The sequence below is a fragment of the Rhynchophorus ferrugineus genome, unplaced genomic scaffold, assembly GCF_030347505.1.
Source record: "Rhynchophorus ferrugineus isolate W39M unplaced genomic scaffold, kcgeb_rfMv2 rfM9, whole genome shotgun sequence".
Lineage (NCBI taxonomy): Eukaryota > Metazoa > Arthropoda > Insecta > Coleoptera > Curculionidae > Rhynchophorus > Rhynchophorus ferrugineus.
This window is the reverse complement of record NW_027472588.1, coordinates 26,384,764-26,400,984: the sequence shown is the minus strand read 5'-3', so window position 1 is coordinate 26,400,984 and position 16,221 is coordinate 26,384,764. Positions and strand designations below refer to the sequence as shown.

The following is a 16,221-nucleotide window of genomic DNA, read 5'->3' as shown; positions in this document are numbered from 1 at the left end:
CTATAAACGAAAACAACTTCGAGTGAAATTATATTAAATGTATTGGCTCATCGGGCGCAAATCCAAGTTATAATTAGCCTATACTCAAGCCTATTTGGTCATATAGAATCCAACCATGGGGTACCGCTAGAAAATCTAATATATCCATCATTCAACGGTCCCAAAATAAAGTGTTGCATGTCATTGTTGATGCTCCGTACTATATTTCAAATAAAGTGATACAGCACGATTTTCCTCTAGAACCTATAACGAGTGTAATTCAACGTGTTTGTGTGAAGTACTTCGAAAGAGTGTCAGTGCATCCCAATGTACTCGCTAATCAGCTAAATATGCGACGTTATAGTGAAGTGCGTAGACTAAAACATCTAACACCACCTGATCTGATTACTGGACATATATAAACTTTAGAATAAGACTAATTAATTAAAATAATATTTTATACAGAAGATAATGAAGTAACTTAATGAAGTGATTTTCTGCATGCCATGTAAATATAATATAGACATAAGAAATACTTATTGCCTATAGGGCAGATTGTGGAATCACATAGAGTAAAAAAAATCTTTCAAGAAGTCGAGTTGAAAAGACCTAGAAAAAGCATGGCCTTGATTCACTCCAGTGTAAATAATTAATTATTAAATTAGTAGTAAGTACAGCAGGTGCTTTACTGTTTACATTGAAGTCCAACTAAAATCGTCAGCTGTGATCAATCAAGGAAAATTCAAGCTAGTGTTAGTCTGTGAATCGCTGATGCTAACAATACAAACAAATAAGATGGCTTCAAAGGCAACTTACTACGCGAGCTATCGAATAAAATTTCCTCTATCGACAGAGAATAAGTTCTTTTAACAGCTCCCTCTATGCAAATTTGGAATTTAATAGGGTTCTGACGAACCAGGGGGCATTGATGATTCTCCTAAGGAGTTTATTTTGGAAATCCTGCAGACGTTCCACCTAGTGACGTGTAACGTATTTGAAATAGACATTGGAGTCATACAAAACTGCGAAACGAATCAGCATCGTGTATACGAGGGATTTGATAGGAAGAGGCGACCGGCCTGCTGACTCAGTTGGGGTGCGGTAACAGTAGATTGGACATGCCTTGATTCTTATGGATAGATTTTTGGATTAGAGGGTTCCACCTAAATTTCTGGTCGAAGAGAAGACTGAGAGATATGGCCTGTTATATTCCTAGAATTTGGGTATTCTCAATCGTGTGAGGCGAAATGCGTAGTTCAAAACCATTGTTGTCTGGGTTTAGCTGGTCTAGTCGAGCTGGTTCTGAAGACTGCCCTGGATGAATTCTACATTTCTCAAACAAGTGAAAAATGTAATATCGTCTACGTACAAAGGTGCTTCAATATGATTCCTATTTGGAACATCTATCTTAAAGCTTAAAAGTGTTGGTGTCAGGGGGAAAAACTTACTAAATTATTAATAATATATAATTAAAATTGATTTAAATGCATCCTGATAATGAAAAATATTGTGTACTTGAATGTAAAGCTATTAAATAAAAGATACATCGTTTAAAAGAAATAATACTAAATTATTTGAATTAAGCACAATACGAATCTATCATGGTAATGGTGTGTATCTCTCCTGTAGTACAGTAGTCATACTAATATATTTTTATTATGTTGCAGCTGCATTGAACAAAATAAAAATATTTGCAATAAAAACTCCAGCAGCTTTAAAGCATTTAATATCTTCAATAAATGGATCCTATCAATAAATCTCCCAAAGGGCTTGGCAGTGCATTTGTGCTCAAGGGAGCATTCAAGCTCCCTGAACAGGGTTCAGTACTGATCCCTGAATTCTTCCCGATGTTCAAAGCTTTATCCTACATCACACCACAATCCTTCAAAAAATCGACTGAGATTGGGCCGCTGTGGTTTCTCACTGTGTTTCATACTGAAAGACTGTCAACGGCTCATCCAGATTAGAACTAAGTATGGTCTGCAAAATATTAGAAATGCCTTAACAGGAGAGAATACAGACAGACTCCTCGGATTTCTACGATAAATCGATTCTATGAAAATCTAGCCTATGCTAAGTTTAGTGTTACTGACCAAATAACCATTGCCACTTCGGTATGGGTACTGGTGTGTGCTGTCTGGACAGAACCTCTACTTCGTTATGGTTGTGTTTGTAGACCTGCATTTAAACCCCCTGTTTGTGCTATTAATTTTATTTATTTATTTATTTATGTATTATTTTATATATACACTTTATGTCTGTCCCCGTCCCCTCAATATCAACACCGTACTATTGTATAGTCGCGAAATTACAAAAATAACCGTCAAAGCGACAAAAATAACCAAAAAAAAATAGTATCAATTCTTAACTCTCTAACGTATTTTATTGATATGAACAGGCACTCATTACCTCCTATTGTTGGAAATTATTGATCAAAAATGTAATCTGCGTCTGACTAATTATTTATTTGGCCTTTTCTACCAATAGTAATTACAAATATTAAACGACGAATTGAAATTAAGCAAAACAAGCAAAGCGCCAAAACAACGTTTGTCGTTTGTCAACCTCTTATTATCACTATTGTTTTGAATAATTTTGCAGACATTTAACAAGTGAACGATTTTTGCTGGCTGATTCGGTTACATGTTCCGGTGTTAAAACGAATTTACAAACTGCAATAGGCAATACGTTAATTCACTGCTACTTTGGATAGACTAGATAATCTAATAATACATGTTTCTTTGTAATATCTCTATGCGATATTGTTATTATAAATTAATATTTGGCGATTCTTTATTATTGTCATCATGCATATTAGGAACATTAATTTAAACTTAAAAAAACTTTGTTTAATATTCACATATCATCTCAATATCATCGCAGGACCACAAAATATGCTGATTATACCGTGAAGCGGAAACCGAAAATAATTAAAAAGGAATACGCGTATTATCTCTGATGAATTTTCCACATCGGCGTTATTTATGACGGTATAAGACACCGAGTTTAAAAAAAAGCACCGCTTAATCAGCTGTTTGAAAGCTCAAGCCTTCGTCGCGAACTCCGAATAACTTGGATCATGTCGAGGAAGTGCCCTCTCCCGATGTTATCTAAATGATAATCGGTTCGAGTGTACGGGCCTCATCTGAAATGCTGATCGCTGCGTCGACGGTGCACGTGTTGCCCAATATATAGGTCAGTGCAATTTCCGAAAGCACTTCATTCACTTTCGACCGACAGCCGCATACGTTTCCGTATAATTAGTGTTTGTGTTTCGCTTAATTATCATAGCTAATATTTACTTTAATGGCACGACTTTAAACATATCGTTTTAAAATATCGGTGGGATGTACCTGTTATGATAACGTATGGGTTGAGGAGTCCCGGACCTAATACATAGGCACTAGTCTTATTGTATTTGTAGGAATGTTCGTCTTATCGGCCGGAATGTGTGGCTGTCGCTGTGATTGTATCGGAACATTTACTACTATTTTTGAGGGAAGAATTCGCACGGGAACAGAAAACACCGGTTGAATAAACATTTGTTAATTTGATCTTAATTACTACATGTGTGCGACGTGCGGATGGACAGGATATTGGGTTAGGTTAAGGAAGTACCGAAGCGCTATGGAAGTGTTACAAGAGAGTACGTTTTAGCAAAGTGGTATTGAAGTGTTGGAATGATTGTGTGACTCTTGATAGAGATTACGTTGATAAATAAAGCTAATTTTCTACAAGAAAAAACGCGTTTCCTTAGTTATGCCCAGGAATTTTCAGGCCATGTATTTATAGGAACTCAAGAAGGAAAACTGTGGCATAGTAAATAAACAGCATCGAATTTTGATGATCATTTTTGGTAGTCAGTGAGTTTTGGGAGTTTCGGCCTAATTTTGCGACATTGCCATTTACAAGCGATTCGGAGCATACGTTAATTAGAAAACGGTTCTGGATGACCCAACCCTTTTATAGTATTTTCAAAGAACCAGTGAACCTACGTGATCCCAATTTATGACGTCAAAACGTGGCGATGTTGTCGCCTCAACTCTGTATTTAGTTTATTTTGGCTTTGGCATATAACAAAATTCTAGTCTAAATAAAATGATGAAATAAACATGTTATTTAATATAATTTATTTTAACATTATGGTACATCTAATGCATATTTCATCGAATAATTTAAACCACAGTTAATTACACAGCCACAATAACTTATCGGTTAGAGTAGTTTCATTATATTTACATTGTACTCTTCCTCACCACCTATGAGGTAGAGTTCTAGGTGTGTTTTTTATGTAGTGGTGTCCACCTAATTAACCATTGTATATCCAAGTAATGTATGTTTCTTTCACTAGAAAGCACATTAACCTTTTCACGTTTATTTCTTGTTTCTTTTGATGGCGTGTTTCCTTGTTGAGGAAAATTATTCTTGGTTATCAAATAAAAAAATTAAAAAAGGTATAAGAGAAAAAATATACAGTTGTATTAGAAGTAAATATACAGTATACGTCAACCAAAAACTAGTCAATTCATTAATGTGGTTTGTCCATCAAGAATAATAGCAAAAATTGCAATACAGATCATAGCTGATATTTGAAGATTTTGAGGACTTTTAATGACTTTTTTTTGTTTAGTTCTGGTTGGCTTTTTTGCATAATATTGTTTGGGTTTGATCTAAATATTATCAATGATATGGTATATTTAGTTAATGTTAAATGTTTAAATACGTAAATTTATTCAAATATGATGTTTTTTTATAAAAATAGAAAGGCTGACTTATCATTTCATTTAAATATATATTTTCTATTAACATTAATTATTAAATATATATATTTACTTCGTTCACCTATTTATATTGTTATATATAATTTCAATCCAAAACAAATGAAATAAAATAGTTAACAAATTTATTTCTATTTATATTCTAAATTTGATTTAATATATACTCTTCTTTCTATATATGACGCTGTATATAACGTATGCTGCGATTGAGAGGCAGGATCTAATAGAATGCAGCGAAGTTAACAAGATGTAGTATAAGATTGGTTCGTGTTGCGCATGCGCATTACGATAATTTAATGAACAAATTATAGCGAAGCTAAGATGGCAATTTGAGTTTATGAATATATACTAATATTAGCGTTGGAAACTATCGACTGAAAACAGTTGAAACAGTCGATAGTCGCAAAACAGTCGATAGTTAAAAAAAAATGGAACTGAAAATAGTAATTACTATTTTCAGTCAAATGCATGGTTCGACTGTTTTTTTTCCATCCATTCGTGATGTCATCATCCACCATATTTTCCAGATTTGGCCGCCAGCTACTATTCCCTGTTTTCGGATCTCAAAAGAATGCTCGCTAGGAAGAAGGCGAAACTGAGGCCTATTTTGAAGCAAAGGACAAATCGTACTACAAAAATGGTATATAATGGTATATAATCAGTTTATCACCCTTGAAGAGAATTATATTGAAAAAAAAAACGTTGCTAAAAAAATGTGTTTTACTATGGTAAGCCGGGGACTTTTCAATTGGCCTGTTATTAGTATAATTACATCGCAACTAAAAGAAAGATTCGATAATTTAAACTGTCACCTGAAATAAATGGAGCAAGAATGGTGTTGTTATATCACCATGGTTGCAAAATGCATTGATTGCTAAATCGAAATAAATGCAAAAAATTCAAAATCTAGCAATTCATGCCTTATAGTCAAGTTACAAAGAATATGAAAGCAGTACTAGTAATAAATATGACGATTTTGTTGTTTTCGTCATTAGGGACAGTGGTCAACCTTCCTTCAAGCTTCCTAAAAGATAAAAGCAAGGAGCATAGCAGCATAGCTACTGTAAAAAAGCAAATTTAGTGGGCAATTCGCACGATCAATTTCGCATGAAAGGAATTTTTCTTTCACTGATTAACATGCCATATTAACATGGACTGGTTTAGTTCTATTTTATATAATACCCGACTGTATTAAAAGAGCTAGTATCCATTCTATTTTTATACATCAAAGGGTCATGTAAATTCTGAGCAATTACAAATATATCTGTACACAGAAATCTTCCAGCCACTTATCTTATCAGAATCACCGTTCAAGTCAATTAATAAATTGTTAATTTCAAATCTATGGAATACTTATTAAATACATAGAAGATAGTATTTTCTAATTTGTATTTTAATTTATGTAAAGCATATATTATGCCCAGCTTCGTACCGGTCGCGACATCTATACGTAGACACTGCAAACTGATAATCACTCTAATGAAATGGTGAATGTGCTTTAATAACGGTAGTTCAATGTTATAAGAATTTAAGGCGACCTATTGCATTAAAAATATTTATATATAACGTTTACTGACGTCCAACACCTGCATTGTATGAAAATGGCCGTATCAGATGGTTTGTCTTGTCACAACAGATAATAAACGGCAAATTTCTTGAAATAAATTGTAATAAAGCTTTCCTATAATTTTCTCACTATGTCTTTCGCGATTATCGGTTAATAACGATAATTAATATTTGTTTGAAAATGTAATCGCAGCTCAAAAATACCTTTTGGAATTAATTATTTATTAGAAGAACTATTTTGGCTTTGATATCTATTTGATCTTTTAGAAAGCGGTAAATCACTACATAGTATAAAACAAAGTCGCCTTTTCTGTCCCTGTATCCCTATGTGCGCTTAAATCTTTAAAAGTACGCAACGGATTTTGATGCGGTTTTTTTCAATAGATAGAGTGATTCAAGAGGAAGGTTCATGTGTATAATACATGCATAATATACTAAGGCAACATTGCTAATTTTAGAGGTTTCTAACGTGATGTCGTAAATTAACCTATTTTTTAAGGCTTATTTAGCAATTAGCAAAAACGCTGCCTAACCCTACGAGTTAGATCAAATTAATGTACTACAGTATTGTACACCATAAAAAGGTCTACAAAAAAGTCCGCGATGGTATATGTTTATCTTTTAGGGATAACCTACATTAACCATTTTTATTGTTTACTTTTTACGTGAAAAAATGGCTTATTTACGAAGCTATTTTAAGCAATACGGCATTAATCCTTATCGAATTAAGTACCTTAAATACAGTGTGCAATTAATATAGATCAATATGGTTCCTTACAGCATGTAAATTAAACAAATATTTTCGGAGATATTAGAAATTTAAAATTTGCGTTTAAAAATGTGTAATGTAATAAAAATTGTATGAATTTAGATATTCCAAAGATAGCAGGAAATCTTCATAGTAAGTATAGGGGAAGAGGAATTGTTTTACCCCAAATTTAATGCGTGCAGGCCAAGGGCAGTAATGAATGAACCAAAAATACTGGATCGATATTAATCATGTTTTCATTGAGTGACATAGGCATATATATTTTATGCCCGTGCAAAGTCGGAGCGGGCCGCTATGTTTTTATATACAACGTTCATATTTTTTCTGTAGTGTATTTAATTTAATATCAGCATTGCACCCGTGCGAAGCCGAGGCGGGTCGCTAGTTATAATAATATAATAATATTTAATCATTTGAACAACTATAACAAACATTATTAATATGTAAAAGTGATGTTCATTTTGTTTCCGTTAGGGAACGAGATGTCAACAAGGAATATCAAGTTGTTGAGTCAATCTTCTCAACAGTTAATTCAGCAATCGAATTTAATAACTTTTGCGAGGTTTGGAAGGCTCTATTTTGATCGTGCGAGATACATTTGATTTGTATTTAATTTAAAAATATTTAGGCCACAGTGGGGATGTGTGGGCTCCGCACTCAATTTTGATTTTGCCACTTTCCCACTTCCTGTATAGGTTATGAAATGTGAAAGGGTTTAAAACATAAAAACTTTTAAACTTTCTTTTAAAGTGGCGATTTATTTGACGCCGAAACAAAACGACACTGAGGGTTTTTATAAGATACTAGCTGACCCGACAGACTTCGTCCTGTCAAAAAGATTTGTAATGTGGCAGTTTTTGTGCCTACGAATTTTAAAAAATTCTGCTGAACAGAACCATCACCCTGGTGATAGGGCGTTGTGAATAAAAAATAATTAAATCAAACATATATAAGGATTGAAAAGTAAGTAATCGCTTTATTGTTAATCATGTGAATCATAATTATTATTATTATTATCATTGTAGTGCTTTGTGGTATACGATGTTTTTTGTTTGATTACCTGGCGCATAGATAAACAAATCTGATGGTTTTCCAACACGGGAACAGGCAACATACAATTGACCATGTGAGAAACATGGGTTTTCTAGATTAATACCACCAACACTTAATGATTGCCCCTGGGACTTGTTTATAGTCATAGCAAAAGCAAGCCGCACTGGAAACTGTAGTCGTTTAAACTCAAATGGCACATCAGTCGGAATCATTGGGATGCGCGGTATGAGAACATCTTCTCCTTTATACTTTCCTTTGAGTATACTTGCTTCTATCACATTGTTTAGTAATTTTTTTATCGCTAACCGTGTACCGTTGCAAAGACGCGGTTGGTTGATATTTCGCAACATTATAACCACCGATCCAACCTTTAATTGAAGATTGTGAGGTGGCAATCCTGGCAAATCCAGCGAGTTTAAAAATTCCGGTGGATAGTTGACTACATCATCTTGATTAGTAGCCGAATCAACTGATTTATATATCCTCAATTCGCCTGTAATTTGTTCTTGAATTTTGAAATTTAATTCATTTACATCTATGTTTTTTGCAGCCAGTATAGCTCGTTCGCTCAACCAATCATGGTTTCTGTAATTTTGAGAAACATCTGGAAACACCTTCTGAATAAGTTCATCTTTTGATCGAGTTAACTGACAAAAACTTTGAGGAAAGTTAATGCAGCCAGTCAACATGTCTATAGGAAATTTGCCATTACCAATGTCAATGAGTTGTTTAGAGAATATGTTTCTATATTGGTCATTTTGCAACTCGACACGCATATTCTTGCTTAAATGAAGTACTTTGACATGTTTCCACAAATTGTCCTTAATTGAAATCAATGCTTCATTGTAAATTTCTTCACTGATTTGTATATTTGGATTTCCCATTCTATTCCGTACTTGATACAAAATATCATCACACATATAATCTTTGTACTTCATCCACAAATCAATTGGGTTTGATGGGAAGCATGTAGATATGATTATAGAAAACAATGTTCGTATTTGATGAGCGTGTGATGATATTACAGCATCATTGAGAGTTTGATCCCAATGAGCGTCATTTTCAAGCAATTGCAAACGTTGACAGGCTTCTCTGTAGGATCCACACAATTCACCATCAACAGTTCGTAACTGTTGGAATGATGTTGGGCCACGTACATTGACTAATAGCAGTCGTAAATAAAAACATTCATCATCGCTTGGATGTACTGAATAAATCCGGCCAATCGCATCGGTGGAATATACATGTGTATATCCTGGAACTGGTTTTCCTTGTTTCCGTCGTATAAATCTCCTTGATTGATTCCAGGTATAATATTTTGGCATTTCAGAATATAGCAATGTTTGTGCGAAATCATCGTTTTGGCATGTCTCAAAAAAACTGGTTAGTGTAGTAGATGGTGGCTGAGCAGCCCTTTGTACTGCGTTCTGTGCTGTAAAATACACTCTTTGTCCATTTTCTAAATGCACAGCTAAGTGAACAACAGAAGGGTGTCTCTCATGAATAGGAAAAGAAAATATTCGACAAACTGCTTCATTACTACTGACATAGCGGCCCATTTGGTATTGGGTAACTTCATCATTAGAATTATCTGCACCAGTTCCAATCACAGCCATATCACTCCCTTTGGTTACATATTTGCAAATGTATTTAATCGATTTCACTGAATGGCAAGATTCAACGTTGATGTGTGCTTTGAATGTCTTTGATAAAATGGGTGAATATGGAACAATCCAACGATTATCTATTTCAATATCTTGTTGATTTAATTTGACAATTGTTGATTTTCCATTGTCTGCTGTCGATCTGCGACGATACAATGGATAACCGTCATTACCAGTAATTGTTTCCGATATTAATGTCCGTGGATATCGTTTTGAACATTTACCATCCATCATACACGGTGAATTTTGATTAAGAGTTCCACAGGGACCATGTATCATGTTTTTGATAACTACCTCATGCAATCCAGGATCTACTTGTACATTAGGGATTTCAGCTGATATCACTGCATCAACTTCATTTGGCCTTATCTTTTCAACCAACCAAATCAAAATGTGTGCATGTGGCAATCCTCGTTTCTGCCACTCCACAGAATACATCCAGCGTGTCTCACCAAACACATTATGTTTTACGATGAAATTCATTAAAGATTTCAACTTTTGTCTAAAGACTCTGGCTGTAATATCATGACGATCAATGGGTGATTGCCCAGGGAATAACTCCTGCTTAATTTCTATCCATTGCGGATTGCATGTAAATGTGATGAACAAATCTGCTGTACCATAATGACGAACATACGACATGGCATCTTGAGCATATTCGTGCATATGCCGAGGGCTTCCGATGTATGTTGCTGGAAGAATAGTCATCCGACCGACATTCTGTGCATTTCCATCAGTATTAATCGCATCTCGAAGGTGAATATACTCTTCAGATCGGAGTTTGGTTTGATTCAACCTGATGAATGTTAATCTCTCCGTTTCAATTTTAACATACATGTCAACAACATATTTGTGATATAATCGCCGACATTTCAATATGTGATTATCTTCATTTTCCCGAATCATTAGGCGGTATGAATAATAGTTCATTGAACTGACTTTTTTGTTGGTTTCAGAACCTGTAAACAGATTTTGTTTTAATAACATTCAAATACATAATATAGTGATTGAGATATTATCGCCATAGCTAAACTAATATTTTAGTTACCTGTAATGGGATTTATCATTTTTATTGAGAAATCGTAGCCATCTTCACCTTGCCAAAATATAATGGGATATTGCAGTGCATCATATGAGCGGTGTGTTTCCTTTATACGTTGTAATTGATCATTCCGACGATGTAAAACAATATCACGGGATTCCAAATTTTCTCCAACTACAACGATAGCAACTTCATCAATAGTTTGTGCGTTAAAACGTCTTGTATGTTGACCTGCAGGTGTTTTATCAGCTCTGATTACAATTTTGTGATTATCGGATGGCATCAGATCCAGGGCAGTTTTAAACAATATAATCAATTGATTATGTTGATGAAATAAAGTTTGTAATTGTTCTACAATAGACCTCTTTACTAAATTATTATGTGCACAACGCAGATCAATTTCTTGTGGTGAATTGCCCATAAAATAAATTTGCAGGAATTTGTTGTCGTATCTGACACTGGTAACAGTGAACCTGGTCTGTGATATATTTGCCCTTGTATCTGTAAATAAAAAAAATATTATGGTGGGGTATAAATTAATGGATTGTCAGTGATCAAACTTAAATAATATTTGATTTTAAAAAGTATATATTTAGTTTTAACTAATATCTATCAAATATAAAATATAATAAAAGTGTCACTGAAACTGAATCACCATATAATATGATGACTAAATGATATATTTCGTAATGATTAAGAAATTGAAGATTAGTAACACATCTTAACTTTGGTGACAGAAAATTTTGTTCGCTAAAATAATTATGAGTAACTGCTATAATACATACCTTGAAAGTTGGCATAAAATTTTCCCGAACTGCATTTGTTGCCCCAAATGAAGTCATTTGAAAGCAATTGTTATATTGTTGGATATGTGTCAAAAAGTGTATAGAATCTGTTCCTATTCCTGAAACCAATGAGTACAATGGTTCTGGTGATGGATCCAATGGTATCAATTTCACTTTACCATTTGCGCAACACAATCCATTGGCTTCGTTTTTGTATTTTAATGCCTTACAGTGTGAGCAAACCAAGTTCATAGAACCAATAACAACACATTGATTCTCGCCGTAAAAACCATCCTTGAACTTCAACGAACATTTTAAAAAAAGATTTGGCCAAATTGGTCCAGGCGTTGTTGAATTATGCGCTTACCAACACATTTTGCGATTCATTTTTATATACAAGATAAAGACAAACCAAATCCCTATTATCTAGGACGTATATATTTAGACCTTTTAGTCATTACACCATTCAATCGTTGTACACAGTCGTGATTCCTCGATTAAGCAGTCCTTAGCTAGGGCTGTATTTGTTTCGCGATTGGTCGAAAAACGACCGAAAAGCGGATATATAGTCTATCCAAAGTTATTTTGTACATACGTCATCTAAATTTGTGACGTCAAAACGTCGCAATGTTGCCGTATCAACCCTGAGTTTTAGTTCAGTTTTGCTTTGGCAAACAACAAAAATCTAAACTAAATAAAATAATTAAACAAAGTCATCAAATATAATTTATTTTAACATTATAGTAAATCTAATGCACATATTATCAAAGGACATAAAACTACAATTAAATACACAATTATAATAGTTTGTTGGTTAGGGTTGTGTTTTATTATATTTACATTGAAATATTTTCCATACCACTTATGAGTTCTAGGCGCGTTTGTGGTTGTATATTGGTGTCATTCTGAAGTATCCTTGTCTGATCTAAATACATAATTGAAATAATAAGTCTTCCTTCATTTTATTATATGCTTTTAAAATTTTTATTCTTTTAAAAGCAATATCCAGAAGTTCATTTTGACCTCTTCGATACTTTTCAGACTAACAGTTTCCTTTAAAATAACTGTTTTAAATTATGTTTGTATTGTAAAGCCCGTCACTGTTTTTATACATTTTATATATTAAATCTCTGATAGAGTTAACATTTATTCTATATCGGCAAGAGGGAGCCTCTATTATCTCGTTAGCCTCTTTAAAGTAATTGATTAGAGAGGCAATTTGTTCTGTCTGGCTGAATTTTCAATCAAAGTAATAATAAGCATCGATTTAACATTGATCAAATCAAGCAAAGCATTAAAATAACGTTTTTTGATTTATAACTTCTTATCACTATTGTTTTAAAGAACGTTTGCATACGCTTGACAAGCGGATCACTTTGACAGGCTAGTTCGGTTACACGTTCGAACTTATTATACAGCATTGCGTCTCTTTTTAACTAGAACAAATTGAGAAGGATAATATTTTCTGATTATAAAACGTATTTACAAATTGCGGCAGGCCATTCTTTAAATATCTTGGTGATGTATGTATGAAGAATCTTTGGATAGACGTATAGTCCATTCAATAAAATAATGAACGCACGTTATATAAATGTATGATGTCAAAATATCGTAACGTTACCGCATCAACTTTAAATTCTAGTTCATTTTGGCTTTGACACGTAACAAAATTAACACACAGCATATATGGTTACCACTAATAATTAACAATCCAACTAATTAACAATTATATATCCAAGTAATATATTTTACTTTCATTAGATATCATATTTATCTTGTTACAATTGTTGTTCTTTCCTTCGTTGTAGCGTTTCCTTGTCAGGTCATTTTGATTTAACTTATTATTGTTTAGTTTCTTCTGTTGCTACCTGTGTAGATTTTTCTTGATAAAATTATATTTAACCACTGCATTCTTCCTAATGTATATGCCAATGCTGCAAAACAGTTAGTATTCATTCTCTTCTCGGACATTCTAATCAAATACTTATGTATATTCTGAACAATTGTACACATATATTAAATACGATTAATTTGATCACTATGACATTCTGAGATACTGTTCAAGTCAATATAACTGTTAATTTACAATCTATCTGACATTTATTTAGTATTTCACCATTTGTCAATTTGTTCTTCGGCGGGTCTGATTGAACTCATCTAAACCGAATGTGTTATTGTAGACAGTCATTCTTTCCCCGTATCTAGACTAGTTCTTGCTTGTATATCCTTTGTTTACCTGTATTATAACAATTATTTGTTACACCTATATCAGTTCGATTTGATTAAAAATTCAATGATAGAAAAGAAGACGTAATACTCCTTCGTAATACGTCATAATGTTCAGTCAACTGATTTACTATGTATTTTCTTTTCAGGCTTATTTCTAAAAAAGTAAATTACGTAAAATGTAATGAAATATTTAATTTATATATATTTACCAAGTAATATTTTCAAATTATCTTTTTTAATTTATGTTTTGCAAACCCTTTCCTTAATTACAACCTTTGTCGATCCACTTGTTGGAATCTTTTCTTTTAGTGTACTAAAGTATAGTTCATTGGGCATAACGATAACTGATGGGTCAAACCAGAGCAAAAACATCTTATGATTTATTTCTCCATGGTAGTTACCCTTAAACTTAGACGAAAATAGTGACTTTCCGCCAGGAATAAAACTATACCTGTTTCCAACATAAAGAACTATATATCTACAATACATTTTTAAAAAATGTTACGACTAACAAAACCTAATAAAACGTTATTCTAACTTTTGCTTTTTTCCATTTTTCTTTTTCATACATTTCTTGCCTGTATACTATTGTAATTATTGCCTTGCAATGAAATATGAGACATTATTATATTCATGGACACAAATTGAAATAACAGGTCTTCCTATTGCATGCTTTTAAAAATGTATTAATAAAAGCTCTCTGGAAGTTAGAACTTAGAACTTTTCGTGTGTTATATTTAGACCGTTTAAATTCCATTTTTCTCAACAGTGTATGAAGAGATGTTTTACTTTCCTCAAAGAGCTGCATATCTCTAAGTTTTATCTGGATACTTTACAGACTAACAGTTTCCTCTGAAATAGCTGTATTATGTTTATATTGAAAAAACTAGTGACTGTTTTTATATATTTCATAAATTTGAACTCGGATAGGGCTAACATCAACATGATTTTGATTTGTCACTCGCTTCGTATCAAGACGGATTCCTTTCTGTAAATCCAAAATTAATGTTTTTTATCTCCTAAGAAAAGTTTACTAACGTCTAGTACAGCTGCAACACGCTGAAATATTTTAGTGGATATTAGTGGCAAGATGGGACTTCCATTATCATTCCTATTCGCAGTCATTGATTGGAGATGTAATCTGTTTCTGACTGTGACCCTTTAATTGTGATATTTTGAATCAGAATAATAACATAATAAATATTAAGCAGTTATTTGAAATATATTAAACAAGCACGCCTGAATAAGGTTTGACGTTTTATAACCTATATAATTATCACTAATGCTCTCCTAGTTGCTTTCCGGAGTGAGTAATCTTTGTCTGTTTTCGGGCATAATTTGTTTTGTCGACAGCATTTCTGGTTTTGTACTATACTCTTCTAGCTATTCGTTTTTCTTTTATCAATTCTCTAATTTTAATGGGGCAATTTACCTCATATTCTGATTTCTCTCTTGATGTCGGGATAGCATCTTTTGCAGCAGTTCGAATTTGTTCAGTTACCAATTCAATTCAATAATCTTTTTAGTCTTACGTCCAAGCTTATTCGTTCCTGCGTTATAAGTCTAAACTTATTCCAGTTAATAAATGTGTTACTAAGATTGGGCTTCATTGTTGTTTCAGAATTGTTGTGCCTAGTGTTAATAATTCTGGAGCGTCATCAGATGATAGTTCGTACAAGCTCTCGATTTGTATTTGATTTGATGAGATGCCCTTTAAATTGTACATTTTCCGGTAGGTCTTACCCAGTCTGGTACTGGGATGGTTATTCCTCATCGGAATTTCCACTGTTGCCTTTAATGACATTTAAAGTTATAATCACGAACATAATGTACATCCAGGCCACATTAACAGTCGAACCTGTGACTATCGGATATATCGTCCAATCGCCTTGACCACTGCGCCGACGAAACCGGCCTAAATCGCTAGTTTTGTTTAAAAACCTTTCATAAATTATATATCATATAATAAAAGTATAAATTATATTTTGTATAATAAAGATATAAATTATATTTTATATAATAAAAATATAAATTATATGTTATAAATAGGTTTTTTAAGTAATTAGAGTAATTTTCTTTACTGTTCGTATTCCAGTTATCGTCATTATATGGTATTATTTTGTCACTTTTATAGCTGTGTATAGTAGAGTTCATAATTACACAATTTGCCTTTTGCAAGATTTCAAAACTTTAAGGAGCTTCTGGTTTTCGTCGCTACTTGTCATAATCAGAAATTATATCCATGATTTTTTTCTTTGCTTAGATTTTAGACGTATCTCCGTTAGGTCTCTATATTACACAATGAAAGATAAATCAAGGTTTAGGCAATTAAATATATTAAAAAAAAACAATAAAA

At 33.0% G+C, this 16,221-nt stretch overlaps 1 protein-coding gene across 1 annotated transcript; it reads right to left on the bottom strand.

Moving 5' to 3' along the window:
• Positions 1–2,064: 2,064 nt before the first annotated feature.
• LOC143203161 (uncharacterized) lies at positions 2,065–13,197 on the bottom strand. Its single transcript, XM_076415297.1, has 5 exons — positions 13,123–13,197; positions 12,994–13,072; positions 10,858–11,082; positions 10,281–10,768; positions 2,065–2,157 (listed from the first exon to the last, which is right to left on the bottom strand). Exons 1-5 carry the CDS (start codon positions 13,195–13,197, stop codon positions 2,065–2,067), a joined length of 960 nt encoding a protein of 319 aa, XP_076271412.1.
• Positions 13,198–16,221: the final 3,024 nt, after the last annotated feature.